Source organism: Melanotaenia boesemani, chromosome 16, assembly GCF_017639745.1.
Source record: "Melanotaenia boesemani isolate fMelBoe1 chromosome 16, fMelBoe1.pri, whole genome shotgun sequence".
NCBI lineage: Eukaryota > Metazoa > Chordata > Actinopteri > Atheriniformes > Melanotaeniidae > Melanotaenia > Melanotaenia boesemani.
The window spans coordinates 28,769,600-28,785,901 of NC_055697.1; the positions used below are offsets into that span (position 1 = coordinate 28,769,600).

Below are 16,302 nucleotides of genomic sequence, written 5' to 3' on the forward strand. Positions count from 1 at the left end.
GCCTCGCTTTCCTGTTAACGCCTTCCATTAGCTTGTTTCGGTTTTGTGTCCTCCTGTTTGGTGGTGCATACAGATCCTCAGCGACTCGCTCTTGTTTTGCAGCGTCATCCAGCAACTCAAACCCATTCTCAGGTAAGAAACCTCCTTTGTACCGCCGCATTTCCAGTAGCAGCTTTTATGCTTTTATTTTTTTTTAACATCTGAATATGGTTCAGACTATTTCGCAAGAGCTGCCATTATGTAACATAAAACTACATGCATGAGCGAGGTCCTTTAAATCGTGTTTTGAAACATGAAGTTAAGTTCTCAAAGCTTGTCTTCACTTGCATTTGTTAGCGTGATTAAGCACTTTTAGGGAAATTGCGTAAGAAGCATCGTAACTTTTAGAGATCGTTGGGGGTTTTAAGCACCTCAAACGTTATAGAATATGCGTCCACGGCACATCCTTATGCAAATGTCTCTAAATGTTTATGGTTCTTTTATAAAGCTAACTTTTGGAGAACAACTATCTTAAATTTTGACTGCTAATAGTCTTGCTTGGTTAGCTGCTGGTTGCAAAACAAAAAAAAAAAAAAAAAAAAATCATTTACACAGCAGTGTTTTTTTTTTTTTTATTTTTTTATTTCGGTTTATTGTGTTAAGGGTTTAAGGTGTAATTTCATAATCAGATTTATTTCCTTGCGCAGACATGTCACCCAGGGTTGCCGTGGTAACGGGCGGAAACAAGGGCATCGGTCTGGCCATCGTCCGAGCGCTATGCAAGCAGTTCGAAGGGGATGTTTACCTCACTGCCAGAGATGTGTAGGTATCTGTGACCTGGTTAAGCCTGAACCAGGCTAGAGTATTGACCAGTGTACATCTCAATATTATACCTGTGTTCTCTTTGTGTATTTTACATAGATGTTTTGACATTTAAAGTTCACTAGATTTTGAAAGAACAGCTATTAATCTAATAATATTCAAGTATAAACTGGGAAACCTGGGCTTCGAATCGTAAATTCATGATAAGACTTTAGCTTTTTACCTCAAAAGGCATGTTTCTGTCGTTATCAGATTTAACTGCAGACAGTCAGGCTGGTCTGACTGGTTCATGGAGATATGGGTTTTATTTTCTCTTCCCCCCACTTCAGATCAGTTATAATAATACCAATACCACCAATAATAATTTGAAAACTTCTGCAGCAATCGAGGTCATGTAGCTGTGAAATCTCTGGTTGCAGAGGGTCTGAAGCCCTTTGTTTGATTTATAAGATTTTGCATGGACTCTCCACCATCCTTGAATGTATTTATCAAGTTCAAATCCAGTAAAAGTGGTAAAGTAACCGGAGCCTCTATTAGAGGCAACTGTGTAGTACCTTGTAGATGCACAGCGTTCAGTCAACAGGTGGAATCAGTTAAAGGAACTGAAATCTGGAACAGCATCCTTGCTGACATTAGTGACTTTACCACATTCAAAATATTTAAAACAAAACTCAAACGTTGGTTAAAGAGGAGCCAGACATGTAACCACCAACGACTTCTTTTACTTATGTGTCAAGTGTTGGATTGTGTGGAGGATTTTTGTTTTTAATTCTGTCATTATTGTTGTAAACTGCTTGATCTTTATATTGTGGTACAGATGGAAAGTAGCCGCTGACCAATTCTGGCATATTTACATTTTTATGTTAATTAATATTTATTGCCCCTTTTAAATAAATACATTAAATAAGTCTTTGCTCTTTTGCAGTGATCGAGGTCAGGCGGCTGTGGAGTCTCTGGCCTCAGAAGGTCTGAAGGCTTTGCTTCACCAGCTGGACATCAATGACATAAACAGCATCATCAGTGCTGCTGCTTTCTTCAAAGAGAAGTATGGAGGTGTGGATGTCCTCATTAATAATGCAGCGATCGCATTCAAAGGTAGGGTTTGAATTATGCACGTTAAAAGTGCGCTGAAGCCATTCACACAATGCTGACATTTGTAGTTACACCTCTGGATTAATCTATGAGAGTGACACTGTTAACATACTCTCTTCAGTGGCAGACACAACTCCATTCGCTGTCCAGGCAGAGGTGACCCTCAAGACTAATTTCTTTGCCACCAGAGACATGTTGACCCACTTCATGCCGCTCATAAAAGCTGGAGGTACGAACAGAATTGGATTGAGTCTGGTGACTGAAGCTGTTGTTTAACACAGCTTTTTGAAGAATTAGCTAAAAATGACTATGCATTCAAAATGTGTTAATATTTTCTGTGCTTCTGGTTCAGTATATCTGATTTTAATTGGACACATTTTCCCACCAGTGCATGTTTACTTAAAGCATCCTAAACTTTTTCTTAAGATATGTCTAAAACTTGACTGGAATCCAGTTCAGTTTACTTGAAAAAACTTAGAAAGACACAATCATGTGTTCCACATTTCATGGTGTACATCAGGGGAAAGGTGTAACCCAAAGATTACTGTAAAATGGCAAAGGTTTAAAAATGGTTTCTAACATTCTGACCTCCATAATTGTCAAATGGCCTCAGTCAGATGGGGGATTGGGAACCAACTGGTCAGAAACAGAGCTAGTGAAGTCATTCTGAGTTTAATAAGCTTCTGAAAGCACAACCATTTTAGAATCTAAATAAACATGATTTTGTAGAAAAGCATTTAAACACATGGTGCATGTCGGCTGGCTTACACTCTGATAAACGCTTATTTCCACAGAACTCCGAACATGCAGAATTTATGTTCTGACTAATGTCAGTCATCCTTATAGTTAAGCATGGTGGTGGGATCATGCAAAGAGGTTTTCTGAGCTGGGAGAGGTGAATGCATGGTGAATATTATCCATTTCAGCATCTTCAAGGAGCATTTTCAAAAATGCTTCTCATCCAGTCTAGCTGGGTTTAAGTGGATCTAATCAGAGCCGTTCATTGCTGCCACTGCGGTTGCAGAATTGTGATGTCTGTCTCACTTACATGGCGTAAAGTTGTATGAAATGCAACATGAAAAAGATCACATATGTACCCGATTTAGTACCACATGTGAAAGAGGTCCGGGTCGAATTTCAACGTAGCCTAGCAGATTAAAAACTATGATAATACATGAGCATATGTTTAAAAAAAAAAAAACAACTGTACAATTTGAGATTTGTAACTTCCTCAAATATTTCTTGTTTTTTTTTTAATGTACAAAAAGCGATGGAATCAGAAAACTTTCTTAACCTAATGCATCTGAGATGTGTTGATGGTGCTGTGACAGAGAAGGAGAAGTTTGTTTAGCAGTTTCAGACATGGTGTGTGTTTTGTTTGGTTTATTTTAGGTCGTGTGGTAAACGTCTCAAGCTTTGTCGGCTGCCGTACTGTGAACCAGTTCAGCCAGGCTCTCAAGCAGCGTTTCCGGAGCGAGGATATCACGGAGGACGAGCTGGTGGGACTGATGCAGAGATTTGTTGACGGGGCCAAAAAAGACAAACACAAGGAAGACGGCTGGGCTGATACGGCGTACGGCGTGTCTAAAGCTGGACTGACGGTAGGATTGATCTGTTTTGGGAATTTTTAATCAGTTTTCTGTACAATCGGACGGCACTCAGGTCTTTTAATAGTTATATTTTCATTTAGTCTATCATATCTGTATATGATTTTTGATCTATATGAGCACAATTTAGAGATGCACCTTAATTTCATTGTACTTCCGTGCATTAAAAAAAACTTTCTATTCCATTGTTTTAAGTAAGGTGTTCTAATATTTTAAAACAAGAAGAACTATTAGTTAAGGTGTATTTTGACACTTTCAGTGCCCTCTGTCTTAAACCAGGACTGTAAAGGTTGTGTAGTTTAACTAAATAACCGTAACTTATGTGTCTTCAGACGCTGTCTTACATCCTGGCTCGTCGTCTGTCTAAAGAGAGACCAAACGACGGGGTAACAGAAATAAAATTATCTAAATTTTCTATATTCTTTCCATATTCTTTGATTAGTTTTTATATACAGTGAAATCTTGTTGCTAATATATTTGTTTTACTTTTTGAACTTCTTTCTCAGATCTTGCTGAATGCCTGCTGTCCAGGATGGGTGCGCACCGACATGGCTGGTCCAAAAGCCCCCAAGTCACCAGACGAGGGCGCTGAGACTCCGGTTTACCTGGCCCTGCTGCCACCTGGAGCCACAGAGCCTCACGGAAAGTTTGTCTCTGAGAAACAAGTTCAGCCTTGGTGAAATGTTACAGTCAGATGAATACGTGATGAAGTTACAAACCATGGCAGTTTTAAGGAGTGAGTTTACCACTTGCTTATGTAATCCAAAATTATTCAAATTAGTCAAGGAAACACTAACGTGGTATTGTGTGTTTGCTCCTGCTGGTTTAAATACAGCATTGTGTAAATGAATATAGGAAGCATCAACTAAGTGCATTTTTTTTAAAGTTTCACTTTGCCTTCTGTATTTGTTACATTTTTTTTATGCTTTACATGAAAGAGGTCAACTAGCCTTAACTCAAAAAAGGTAACTGCTCTGAAATCAATAAACTTTTTTTCTGCAGTTTCTGTAAGACTTCACATTGATTTCATGCCAATGCTTTGAATAAAACCTGTTTAATAAGTGTAAACTTCTTTCTGGGGACAGAATAGTTTATGTTTTCTCCATGTTGGTGAGTTTGGGCAGACCCACAAAGGAAACCAAAGCATAAACATCCTGTCCTGAAAGCAAGTGCCGAGGAAGAGATGTGTGGAAAGAGAAATTAATGACATTCGTATTTAATAAATTAGACATCTCTGCTTCTGAGCCACTGCATTAAACCAGCATCATTAGCTGCACGTTCTGCCCATTGTTTTGTTTCAGGATATCCCCGTATATTCTCATTTCTGTTAAATGAGTATTAACAATGTTTGTGACAAATGTATATATATTTACTTTCAAAACAACCTACAGTGTGAGATAATGCGTTAAGCTATATTCAGGATGGTCAGCTCTTAACCGGAGAAGAAAAATACAAATGTTTGCAGCATAGACGTTATCTAAACAATCTCATTGAGTTTCCTCATACCGCTGTCCTCTTGTCCTCATGTCACAACAAGTATAATACTATGTCTACTTCTAGAGTTCTCCTAAATGTTTCTAGGTTGCAATCAGTGCTAGCAGAACTACTTTCTTTTATTCTCTCTCTATATATAATTTTCAAAATATCATCAGCTTGCAGACAATCCCAACTAAAATTACTTTCAGGGGTGTTTAGAACTGCTCTAAAAGATGTTTTAAATGTTCATAATTAGAGTAAAAATTGTGGATTTAGTTGGTATGGGTCTCTCTCTTTTACTGTCATGATTTGAGGAGGAAGTGGACCCAAATACAAGATGAAAAGACCGGAGGCAGATTGGTGCAGGGATAAAGGTTTTAATTAAGAAAACACTTAGAAGGAGGAAACCAGAGAAACGACAGGGAAACACAACGGATGATCTAACCAAGTATAACAGAAACAAAAGGGTATATATTTTGAGGACAACTTACGAGCAGCAGGTAAAGCAGATTAGAAAATTTAAACCAGGGCTACTATCAAACATGAAGCAACACAAACAAATATAAACATGGAGAAAACTCTACAAAATAAAAAGGAAACAACACAAACTAACAAGACTAGAAAAGAGCCCTAACCCCTCAGACTTTGACATTTATTCTTCTCTTTTACTGTAATTTTAATTTATACGAACTGTTGATTCAAACATTTAGTTTAATTTTTTGGTAGGTGTCTTTTGCTGTGATCTTCATCAGGATTCCCTAGTAGAAGAGATCTTGTATTTAAATTGGATCTTCTCAGCTAAGAAAAAAAGGGGGAACTTTTGAGAACATACTTTTGCTGGGACTACTTTTCAAGTCAGGGATGGAGCACAAAAAAGACAAAAGAACAGATTACAAACACCAGAAAGCCTAAAGCATGTGTGGATACTAGAACATACTTGCTAGTAAGTAGCATAATTATTAGGGAAAAAAAGAGACTAATAAGTGTATATGTAGACATTACACAGACTAATTATGTGTCCCATGTACAGTAAACGCCTCTGTTGGCTGACCTGGGATCAGCTGCAGGGACCTGAGTAATAAAGCCTTTACAGTTTGGGATGATATTGATCTTGTTTGCATAAGTAACTGGAACAATGTGTGCATTTAAATCTTAACTATTACATACTTAACATGGCTTCAAAACACCATTCATAAATACAGAAGAAAACAATGCTTTTCTATTTTATTCATTAGTTAAATGAGTGAACTGAACTTTTCTTTGCAGACTCTTATCTGAGCACGCCTTAGCAGATAAACTAAACAGCTCACTTTAATGTCTGACTGAAACAGTGTTCTGTAAATGAATGATTTATTTATAGATTAGTGCTTCTCCACACTGACTGGCAAAACAGCCATGAAATCTCCAGAGGACTAGGTGTGGCACGTGAATGAACTTACAGTTGAAGTTTCCCAGCATCAGAAAAGCAGTCGATGTGGTTCATGGTGGTGATTAATCCTTAGAAGAAAAAGGGAACCCTATCCCTGCAAAATGATGGAATAAATTATGGAAATACATATTAAAATGTGTTAAGTGAAAGATAGGGAAAAAAACACTAAAAGTACACAAAGAGGTTCAAAGCCATGGATAACAAATATATATTCAGCAAAGATTTAAAACTGTCAGTAGAAGTAGAGCGCCTAACAATGGAAGGCTGTTTCAAAGTTTTAGAGCTACTTCAATCGACGATCTGCTTTGGTGACTAACCTTGAAACAGCTGAAAGTAGTTTTACAGAAGATCTAGGAGGTCTTGTAAGGTACTGGTTGTATATTTGATCATATAAGATTAATATTTAAGAATAAAAAGTTGAGAAAACCCTCACAAATGTCAGTCATTGGCTCAGGACAAATAATAGTGGTGGGATTGAGAGTATTATGAATTGAAAATTCATTTTTCATTGCTGAGTTCTGACTTTGGGATTTCTTGCTCTCAATGAAGCCACAACATCCAGGATAGCTCTGCAGGTTAAAATGAACTCAGATTAGTTTGTCAGTGTCTGTTTGGAGGAGAAGGAAATTATTAATGCTATTAGAAAAAGAAGAGACTCTCTAAGTTTCAGAGAAGTCAATTAGAGTAGAAGCAGTAACCACACTGGAGTAAAAGGCTGGAACCGGGTCACTGGACAGCAGGGTGGAGAACCTGATACGTCTGACACGCCCAAGTTTTAACGCTTCAACATTGTTTTTAATGACTCCAATACCACAAACTTGCATTACTTTGGTAACTAATTTATTTAGAAATAGCCATACAAGTCGTCACAATTTAGCTAGCTGAGTTAATGAAGAAGAACTTTGTTTTTGCGGTTATTTTTATGGCTATTTGAGGTGAATATGTTACTAATTAAATGCAGTCATTCTAAAGGGAAACTCTTGTCGAACAGAATTTAGCTTTAATGAACGCGTAGGTAACTAACATACTATACGATAGGCGTGTACATGTATTATGCACTGTATGTAACATGTATTAACTCAACATTCATTTTGAAAAGTCTTCCGGGTATGCGCACTGACGCTGCGCGTCGCCCCCCGACGTTCCTCCTGTTTTCCTCTGCGCTTCGTCGCTTCTTTTTCACTTGTCATCCTCCTCTTCCTCACCGCCACTCGCAAGTAAGAAACCTCAGTTTTGCTCAATGAATTTTTAAGTTAGTAGCTTAGTTACTCAGATGAGTAAAATTGAGATATTTTATAGACACGCCATGCAGGGTATTCTAGTTTCTGTGTTTTGTCTTACAGAAGGTATCTCCATAAAGGTTTTTTTATGAGTTCGCGCGTGCAGACTACGTGTGGATCTACCTGTATTCTTATGTTGCATCTTATCATGCCAGTAGAAACATTAAACTCTAAGGAAGACAGAATGAAAGAGGGGGGAAAGGAAGGTGAACAGTGAATGAGATATTTTATTAGAATTATTAGATCTGTTACGTCATTTAAACTTTATCCAAGTTTGTGATTTTATTTTTTCTGTTTGTAAAAATCAGACTAAAAATATAGGCCCTTCCTCACATGCATGATCAGGAGACAGAACATGTTAAAAGGCAATGATACAGAAAAAAGTCCTTCTTGAATACCATTAATACCATATCCAGAATATGATATCATAGAGAAAACTCAAATATGTGTTATTAATGAAGATATAAATTCACACCGTAAAGGCTATTTTCTTTAAATCAGGAATATTGTTATCCTGAAGGACACTAATGTACATTCTGAGTGACACAAGATCAGTATTGTTTAATTAGATTTATGGTTAACAAGCTTTTTTTTCCCCCTGGAAGCCAAGTTTTCCCCTCTCGCGTGGCATAAATGGGTTTTATAAGATGGTGAGAAAGACAAAAGTATCTTACAATGCTAAATGTTCTTTTTGAAAAGAATGAAGCAGGATATGACAGAAAAAGATGTTGCCCTATTCTGCCAGGAACACAATGAACAGAAAATTCTGTTCCAGCATGTCAGAGTTTTAACAAAAACAACGAACTTGAAGTCCTTTCTGAAAAAGGTGGAGATGTTTAACTTTGATTTAATTCCTTGAATTACCAGTTACGTTAGTTCACACATCATTAGCAAAAGTAGTCCTGCATAAATCCTTGTAAAACAAGTTTATATGTAGAAGTTTGAATGAAGGCTGAAGGTCATTGCTGACAGCTTCATTGTGAAACTTTTTAAGATGATTTTGTTTTTATTTTTTTTTTATGACTGAACTGTAATTTTTACTGTGGAAATTCTGTTTGTTCTTCTCTTGCTGAGGCTGGCACATTTTACCTATTTATATTAAATACATTTTTATTTTTTATTTTGTCTTGAAACAAAATACAAATAGATGAATATATGGATCCTCTTTTTATCCTCTTATAATTGTTACCATGACTCAGCAAATCTCACCCTTCATTGGTCCATCCTCCAACATACTTCTGATCTGACTCAGCTTGTTTGGACAAAGGCTGGCTCTCTCAAGTTTTCAGGAAGTGTATTTCTCTGTGGTCAGTTCATATACTGATTTCTCTCTGTGGTCAGACATGTCAACCAGGGTTGCTGTGGTAACGGGTAGTAACAAAGGCATTGGACTTTCCATCGTCCGAGCGCTCTGCAAGCAGTTCAAAGGGGATGTTTACCTGACCGCCAGAGACGTGTAAGTATCTCACCTGGACCAGGCTGGTGTGTGCAGCGCAACATATTGCTGTTTCACTAAACAAGCTTTCTGCAATGTAATGCTCTTATCTCCATAATATTTTTTTTAACATTTTTACCAAATTTTGCTTTTCAAACATCATTCAGCAGGTGTTTCTAAATCACAATTAAGTAATTTTGACATTTAAGTACTTGAAACATTATTGTGGGCTATTATTTATTCCCATCCAAGAATTATAGATTTATATTCAAAGATGTAATGTTTTTGTCACATATCTGGATAAAAGTTATGATGAAAGATTGAAGAGTCAAATTCTCAGAACTCTATTATCTGTTATATTGGCCTCATATGGGTGTGTTTGAACAGCTTTATTTAAGAAGGGAACATGAACAAACAATCTTCTTAATGGTGGAGAATAAACAAAATCTTCAAAGCCTTGAATCACAACTGGTTCACCAGAACAGGTTACAAAGAGGACAATGGTGCCATCTGCTGGGCAGAATATGGTATTGCATCTGAGCAATTCTGGCATATTTACATTTTTATGTTAATTAAAATGCATTGTCCCTTTTAAATAAATACATTAAATAAAAAGTCTTTTGCAGTGATCGAGGTCAGGCAGCTGTGGAGTCTCTGGCCTCAGAGGGTCTGAAGGCTTTGTTTCACCAGCTGGACATCAATGAGCTGAACAGCATCATCAGTGCTGCTGCTTTCTTCAAAGAGAAGTATGGAGGAGTGGATGTCCTTATCAACAACGCTGGGATTGCATTTACAAGTATGAAAAAATATATAAATACATAATGTTTATAATGCACTACAGTGTTTATATTGTATCTGCTGGGAACTGCATTTAAATTTGGCTACAGCAGCATCAGTCTGGAGTAATCGTAATTGAAAACATACAATAGTATAATCTGATTTGTAACTATAGCAACAGACTGTTATTATAGTTGTGTAGTTGTGCCCAAGCTGTCAACAACTTTTTATCTGTGTAAATGTTTGTCTTTTCTTTTGTTAATGAATGTTACAAACAGAAATATGCTCATTTAACAAACACAGAAGGGACCCCAAAGCTTCAGATAAACAAGGATTTAGAGAAAAGTAAAACAACTACTGACATCTAGACAGCCATCTCAGGAGTATTTTACCCACTATCTAAGTGTATGCTGCATCTATATCAGTCGGCTAAATAATCTATGAAGCAGGTTTGTACAAAATTCAGAATTTAATTAATTGAATGCATTTGAATCGACTCCACCCCACAGGATGTTGAATTGGAATTACAGGAAGTTTTATTGAATTCACTGCAATTCAGAGAAATTCATTCTTATCAAAAATCAGTGAGAATGTGATACTTTTTTTTCTAATCCTAACACAGTTAGGAGGTTTTATGTTACACACACACACCACCACTGCCTCCAAGGCTGCTTTACTTTGACATGATCTCAAGATTCATGATGAAGACTTGCACAAGCAAATAAGAAATAGTGTGATTAGATGGTCATTGCATTTTTAAAAAGAGCACAGTTCTCATTGCAAATACATGACATGGTCAACAAAATGAATGACAGGTTATAAATCTGTACACTTACCTGGAGGCGAAGTTTGAAATGTGAGGCGGCCTTTATGGAACCAGACTAGAGCACTGCAGTAGTTGCAGATCGCTCTGTCATTTCCATTTGTTTCGGGAACTGGTTCACTAAAACAAACGAGCATAGATGTCCTTTAATGTGTTATTTTGCATGTTGCTGTAATTATAAAGTACAAAACAGCTCTGGCCCTCAGTTAGCTTCTTTCACAAGAGTCTAAACTAAATGTCCAAAATGTTTGGACAACCATTTAAAAAACTTGGATAGAGCAAGGTATTCTGGGAAATGGAGTGCTTTTCTATCATTTTCCACAATTTTAAAGTTATTACAGTTTCAATTATCTATTAGATATCTATCTATCTAATTCCACTTCCTGTTTGCAAATTAAAATTCAAGAATTAAATTGGAATTTAGGTAAAATTCTTGACTCAATTCTGAATTTTGTACAAGCCTGCTGTCAAGCTGAGAATAAGTCATCTTTGACACTCAGACTTTTGTGCTTCATCAGTAATCTCCTCCTGGAAAAATGTTTGTGATTTCCCTCTTTCAATTATCCTGAATTCAGCTTCATGTTTTCTCTTCTTTGATGGGGCTGATTCTCATATTATTGTTTGTTCTTACATCAAGTGATAAGTTTGATCCTCTGTTTCTCAAACGTGAGCTCACAGAAAAGCATCCACAACCAGTTTTATTTTAACACTCTTCTGTTGCCTTTCATTGCAGTAAATATTTCAAACACTGCAATGGTGGCACAGACATGGCAGTTCACTCATGTAGAAAGACTTGCTGTATATATATGGTTTAATCTAAGGTGATAAAAGCATAAATCAAAGTAATTTCATTCATTCATTCCTTGCATTTCTGGAGTTTCTTACTACCCATTTTTATGGGTCAGAAAACCCATAAAAATGTTCATTTTATCCCAATCATCAAATTCTGCTATTTTATAGAAGCCACTGGCTTTGAAGAGTCCAAATTGATGGAGCTGTCAGCAGACTGGACAGGAAATGGTCTCATAAGAGGCTAGAGGGGGACTGGTGGAAATTAAGAGGACTTAGAGGTTTTAAAACTTGAATTCAAGGCTGGATGTCACATTTCTTGGTACCGTTATTGTCAGAGAAATAATCACGGCATTAAGATTTTCACAATTATGCATTAATTTCACAGCATTATAAATGCGTAAAATCACATGAAAACTTCTTCTAGGGCTTTAAGTTTTATGTATTTCTACCTTTTGATGCCAAGATTAAAATGATTTTTTAATCTGTATAGCGAATTTTGAAACACAGGAAAAACCATCAAGCTTTGACTTCCAGCTGCTCTTTAGCAGAACAACTGCTGTTTGAATCATAAATAATACTGGAAGAGTGAAAGTGAAGGAACAAGACCATATATCTGAAATTAAATACATATTGTAGTTTCTTCTCCGGACCATTGCTCATTCATAACATAACTTTTAGTGAACGTAAAACCCGTCTTGTTGCACTGTTAATTATTTGACGGTATAACGACAATAAATGGCATTCTGATTCTGAACTTTCGGTCTGTGCGCGCTCTGATCTAAATATTGTATAAAAAAAAGTGATATTGAGGAATCTGTAGGATTAATTGATTGTGACATTAAATACGACAATTAACTGTGAAATCAAGTAATTGTGACACACCTTTTCAAGAATAGTTTGGGGGTTTGACACCAGGATATTTACATCTTCCAGGAATTTAATCATTTCAGTAACACACGATGTAACGGCTGCGTTATGTGGTCTCTCCTCTTAGTGGCAGACACAACTCCGTTTGCTGTCCAGGCCGAGGTCACCATGAAGACAAACTTCTTCGCCACCAGAGACATGTTGACTCATTTCCTGCCGCTCATCAAAGCTGGAGGTACGAACACAGAACTGGTCCAAGCAGTTGCAGTTTTTGATTGTGACATTGTGGAACGGTATCACCTGTGAGTGGCTAAAAGCTTCAGATATCCCCCTGTGTGTGTTTTAAAGGTCGTGTGGTGAACATGTCCAGTTTTGTCGGCAGCCAAACTCTGAACAAGTGCAGTCCAGAGCTTCAGCAGCGTTTCCGCAGTAACGACATCACCGAGGACGAGCTGGTGGGACTGATGCAGAGATTTGTTGATGAGGCCAAGCGAGGCGAGCACAAGAACAGCGGCTGGCCTGATACGGCGTATGGAATATCTAAAACTGGACTGACGGTAAAATTCATGTCTTCATCAGTTGGACCAAGTTTTACAAATAAATGAGTCATTTAAAATGGGTTGGTTTAATCTATAGTCACTGTTCTAGTCCAGGATGATTGGAAAAGAACAAATATATGGGCTCAATATTAAGTCATAAAGATTTTGCAGTTGGAAATGAATGTTTACACATAATTTTAGGATTTGCATCTGTAAATCAGCTTTTCACCTTGTAAAAACAATCTGCCTACTCTCTGATTGGACAGTTTGATTTGTCACCATCCAATCAGATAGAAGAGTAAAGATATGGACAAAATTTGCAACTTCAGAGTCTTGCACGCAGTTTTGTGCTTAGCATCTGCGAACAGCGTTTTCACAAAAGAACTTTATTCTTTTCCCCACAAATTCAAATCTTTTTTACAATCATGCAAACCCTTTTCTGCACATTTGCAAACTTAAATTTTTCAGGCAGATTGTTTTTACAGTGTCAAGAGCTTGATTTACAGATGCAAATATAAATGATTTGCAAGCATTTATTTACAACTGCAAAATCTTTATGACTAAATATTGAACCCATACAAATACATTTAATAACTCAAAAGCTTGTACTTGCCTTCAGACGCTGTCCTTAATTCTGGCTCGTCGCTTGTCTAAGGAGAGACCAAACGATGGGGTAATTTTACATTTTTTAAATGTTTAATAATTAATAATTAATAATCTCATAGCTCGAATTAATGTTGTGCTCCTTGAACTCTTTTCTTAGATCTTACTGAGTGCCTGCTGCCCAGGTTGGGTCCAGACTGACATGGGTGGCAAGAGAGGAGAAAAGTCGCCAGAAGAGGGCGCCATTACTCCTGTTTACCTGGCCCTTCTTCCGCCAGGAGCCACAGAGCCTCACGGAAAGTTTGTCTCTGATAAGCAAGTTCAGCCGTGGTGAAAAAGTCACAGGCAGCTAAGGCCTGGTACACACAAAGATTTTCTAAATCTGAACAGATCTTTTATCTGCTAGAGACCTCACAGACGAAGATAAAAAAAATCAGACATTTAACAGTGTTGACTGTCTGTGGTAGCTTAAATAATTTCATCACAGAACAACACACACAAAACGAGGATGTCCTGCAACCGATCTACAGTCTAGTCCTCCAAGCCGGACATCTCGCATGATCAAACATGATCTGAAAAAAAGCACAACACACACACACACAACAAAACAAAACAAAGAACAACCATAGCAACAACCGGAAAAAACAACACCCAGCATGGAAGAGGATATACAAGACGAAGGAATGCTGATGGTTTTTAACAGAAAAAGCCAGAACTGGAAAAAATAACAGTGGAGACAGTGTGAACACGGACTTTATTTCCTTCCTTGTTCCCCGACCAGCTCGCTCTCTGATTGGCTACATTCCGTACCACGTCACCATCCACACAGTCACAATTCATGAGTCGTCGGCTTTTCTCACACACATGAAGATATCTGGTCGTAAATATTGAACATGTTCAAAACCTTCGATTGTCAACCACGACCCGTTTCTAACCCGATTGTCGGGACGAATTCGCTCGTAACACTCCTCAGACCACAGGATAATTTTATTGGAAAATCTTATAAGATGTAAGATAATCAGGCGTTTGCCTTATGCAGGCCTTAGGCCTGGTACACACAAAGATTATTGGACTGTTTTTGTCCCGATTTTGCCACTTCCATACCAAGAATGGCAAACGCCCGATTATCTTGTTATGAGCGAATTTGTCCCGATAAATGGCTCCGAAACAGGTCATGGCCAACAATCAGAAATATTAGACGTGTTCACTATTTACGACAAAATACCTTTGTGTGTGTGGAAAGCCGACGACTTTTGAGTTGTGACTCTGTGGATGGTGACGTGGAAGTGAACGTAGCCAGAGAGCGAGCTGACTGGGGAGCAATGAAGGATACAAAGTCCGTGTTCATGCCGTCTCTAGTCTTTTTTATTTATTTTTTTTTTCAGTTATGGCTTTTTCTGTTAACAATAGTCCCAAGACCTCCAACATTCCCTCGTCCTATATATCCTTTGCTGGGTGTTGTGTTTTTCCGGTTGTTGCTGTGTTTCTTCTTCTTTGTTTTTTTTTTCCGGTTGTTGCCGTGGTTCTACGTTTTTGTTAGATCACGTTTGGTCACGCAAGATTTCTGGCTCGGAGGACTAGATTGTAGATCAGTTGCAGGTCAGCATCATTATGTGTGTTGTTCTGTGATTAGATTATCTGAGCACACCATACACAGTATGATCAAAACTGTTACATGCCTGATTTTTTCTCCTCACATGTGACTTCTCTACCAGATAAAAAAAATCTCAGATTAAAAAAACCTTTGTGTACCAGCCCTAAGTTTGACATTGTTAGTGTTTGAAAACTATTTTTTCTACATAAAACTGAACACATCCAGTTTCAGGCTAAAAGTACTGTTATTACATCTGAAGAAGGAAAACATAACACCAACATAGCTTTAAGGTCATGGCTGCACATTTTTCACAATATTCAGGTTTGTCAAAGAATTCACAAAAAAAATGTTAAAATGATGAACAACTCAATTAAACAGTAAAAATACAAATAAACAGAAAACACTGCTGTGTGTGTGTGTCTGTATGCATGTTCTCCTGCTGGGTCTTATACAGATATAACCATGCTTGTGTTTTTTTGTAATTTTTTTGTAAAACACAATCTTCACACACTGATGTTTGCCTAAAAAAAAAAAAAAAAAAAAGCAGAGAGAATTTCCTGCTGTAAATTATTCAACAACTTCGTAGCTGTTTATAACTCTTTAAACATTAACAGCAGAAAAACAAGTTTTTGTTTAGCTGTAAGCTTTTTTTTAATACTTTTTACATGGAAAACAATTTAACTTGCCTTAATTGAATGAAATATGATATTCTGAAATCAGATATTAAAATGTTTTTGTAAAATAATACTCAATAAAAAGTAAAATAAATAAAAAGAGAATAATGTTTCTAATCAGGGATTACAATAAGAAGTTAACTTTTTAATTATTTGGGTGTTTTCATTGATGACAGATCTCATGTGGACTCATAAAACAACTGGGCTCTACTTTATAAAGAAAACAAGTTTCTTGCGTCACTGGGTTTCTTGTCCCACTTGCTTCATGTATTAAGCCCTCGGTTAGGAACCTTGGTGTAATTCTTGACCCTGCACTGTCTTCAGATGCTCATATCAAATCGCTTGTTCGCTTTTGTTTTTATCTCAAAAACATTGCCAAGCTGAGTCCAGTTGTTTCACCATCTGAGATGGAGATGATCGTCCATGCCTTCATCTCATCTAGACTTGATTGTTGTAATTCCCTCTTCACATGCTTAAGCAAAGAAAATCTCTTGATCATCCAAGTTGTTCAGA

At 37.2% G+C, this 16,302-nt stretch overlaps 2 protein-coding genes across 3 annotated transcripts; both read left to right on the top strand.

The window, feature by feature from the left end:
* On the top strand, positions 1–4,501 carry LOC121655612 (carbonyl reductase [NADPH] 1-like). Its single transcript, XM_042010385.1, has 7 exons — positions 1–132; positions 687–801; positions 1,727–1,896; positions 2,015–2,122; positions 3,286–3,494; positions 3,833–3,886; positions 4,007–4,501. The coding sequence occupies exons 2-7, from the start codon at positions 689–691 to the stop codon at positions 4,178–4,180; spliced, it is 828 nt and encodes a 275-aa protein (XP_041866319.1). The 5' UTR covers positions 1–132; positions 687–688; the 3' UTR covers positions 4,181–4,501.
* Positions 50–14,117, top strand: LOC121655613 (carbonyl reductase [NADPH] 1-like). Of its 2 annotated transcripts, none has more exons than XM_042010387.1 (7): positions 50–132; positions 9,027–9,141; positions 9,747–9,916; positions 12,507–12,614; positions 12,728–12,936; positions 13,538–13,591; positions 13,682–14,117. In XM_042010387.1, exons 2-7 carry the CDS (start codon positions 9,029–9,031, stop codon positions 13,853–13,855), a joined length of 828 nt encoding a protein of 275 aa, XP_041866321.1. In that variant the 5' UTR covers positions 50–132; positions 9,027–9,028; the 3' UTR covers positions 13,856–14,117. The 2 variants fall into 2 exon arrangements, with proteins under 2 accessions (XP_041866321.1, XP_041866320.1); XM_042010386.1 differs by lacking the exon at positions 50–132 and adding an exon at positions 7,496–7,622.
* The last annotated feature ends 2,185 nt before the right edge of the window (positions 14,118–16,302 follow it).

Coding starts and splice junctions, on each gene's coding strand:
- LOC121655612 (XM_042010385.1), top strand. CDS start 689: ATGTCACCCAGGGTTGCCGTGGTAACGGGCGGAAACAAGGGCATCGGT. Junction 1,897..2,014: donor TGCAGCGATCGCATTCAAAG/GTAGGGTTTGAA, acceptor TACTCTCTTCAG/TGGCAGACACAACTCCATTC. Junction 3,495..3,832: donor TGTCTAAAGCTGGACTGACG/GTAGGATTGATC, acceptor ATGTGTCTTCAG/ACGCTGTCTTACATCCTGGC.
- LOC121655613 (XM_042010387.1), top strand. CDS start 9,029: ATGTCAACCAGGGTTGCTGTGGTAACGGGTAGTAACAAAGGCATTGGA. Junction 12,937..13,537: donor TATCTAAAACTGGACTGACG/GTAAAATTCATG, acceptor ACTTGCCTTCAG/ACGCTGTCCTTAATTCTGGC. Junction 13,592..13,681: donor AGGAGAGACCAAACGATGGG/GTAATTTTACAT, acceptor CTCTTTTCTTAG/ATCTTACTGAGTGCCTGCTG.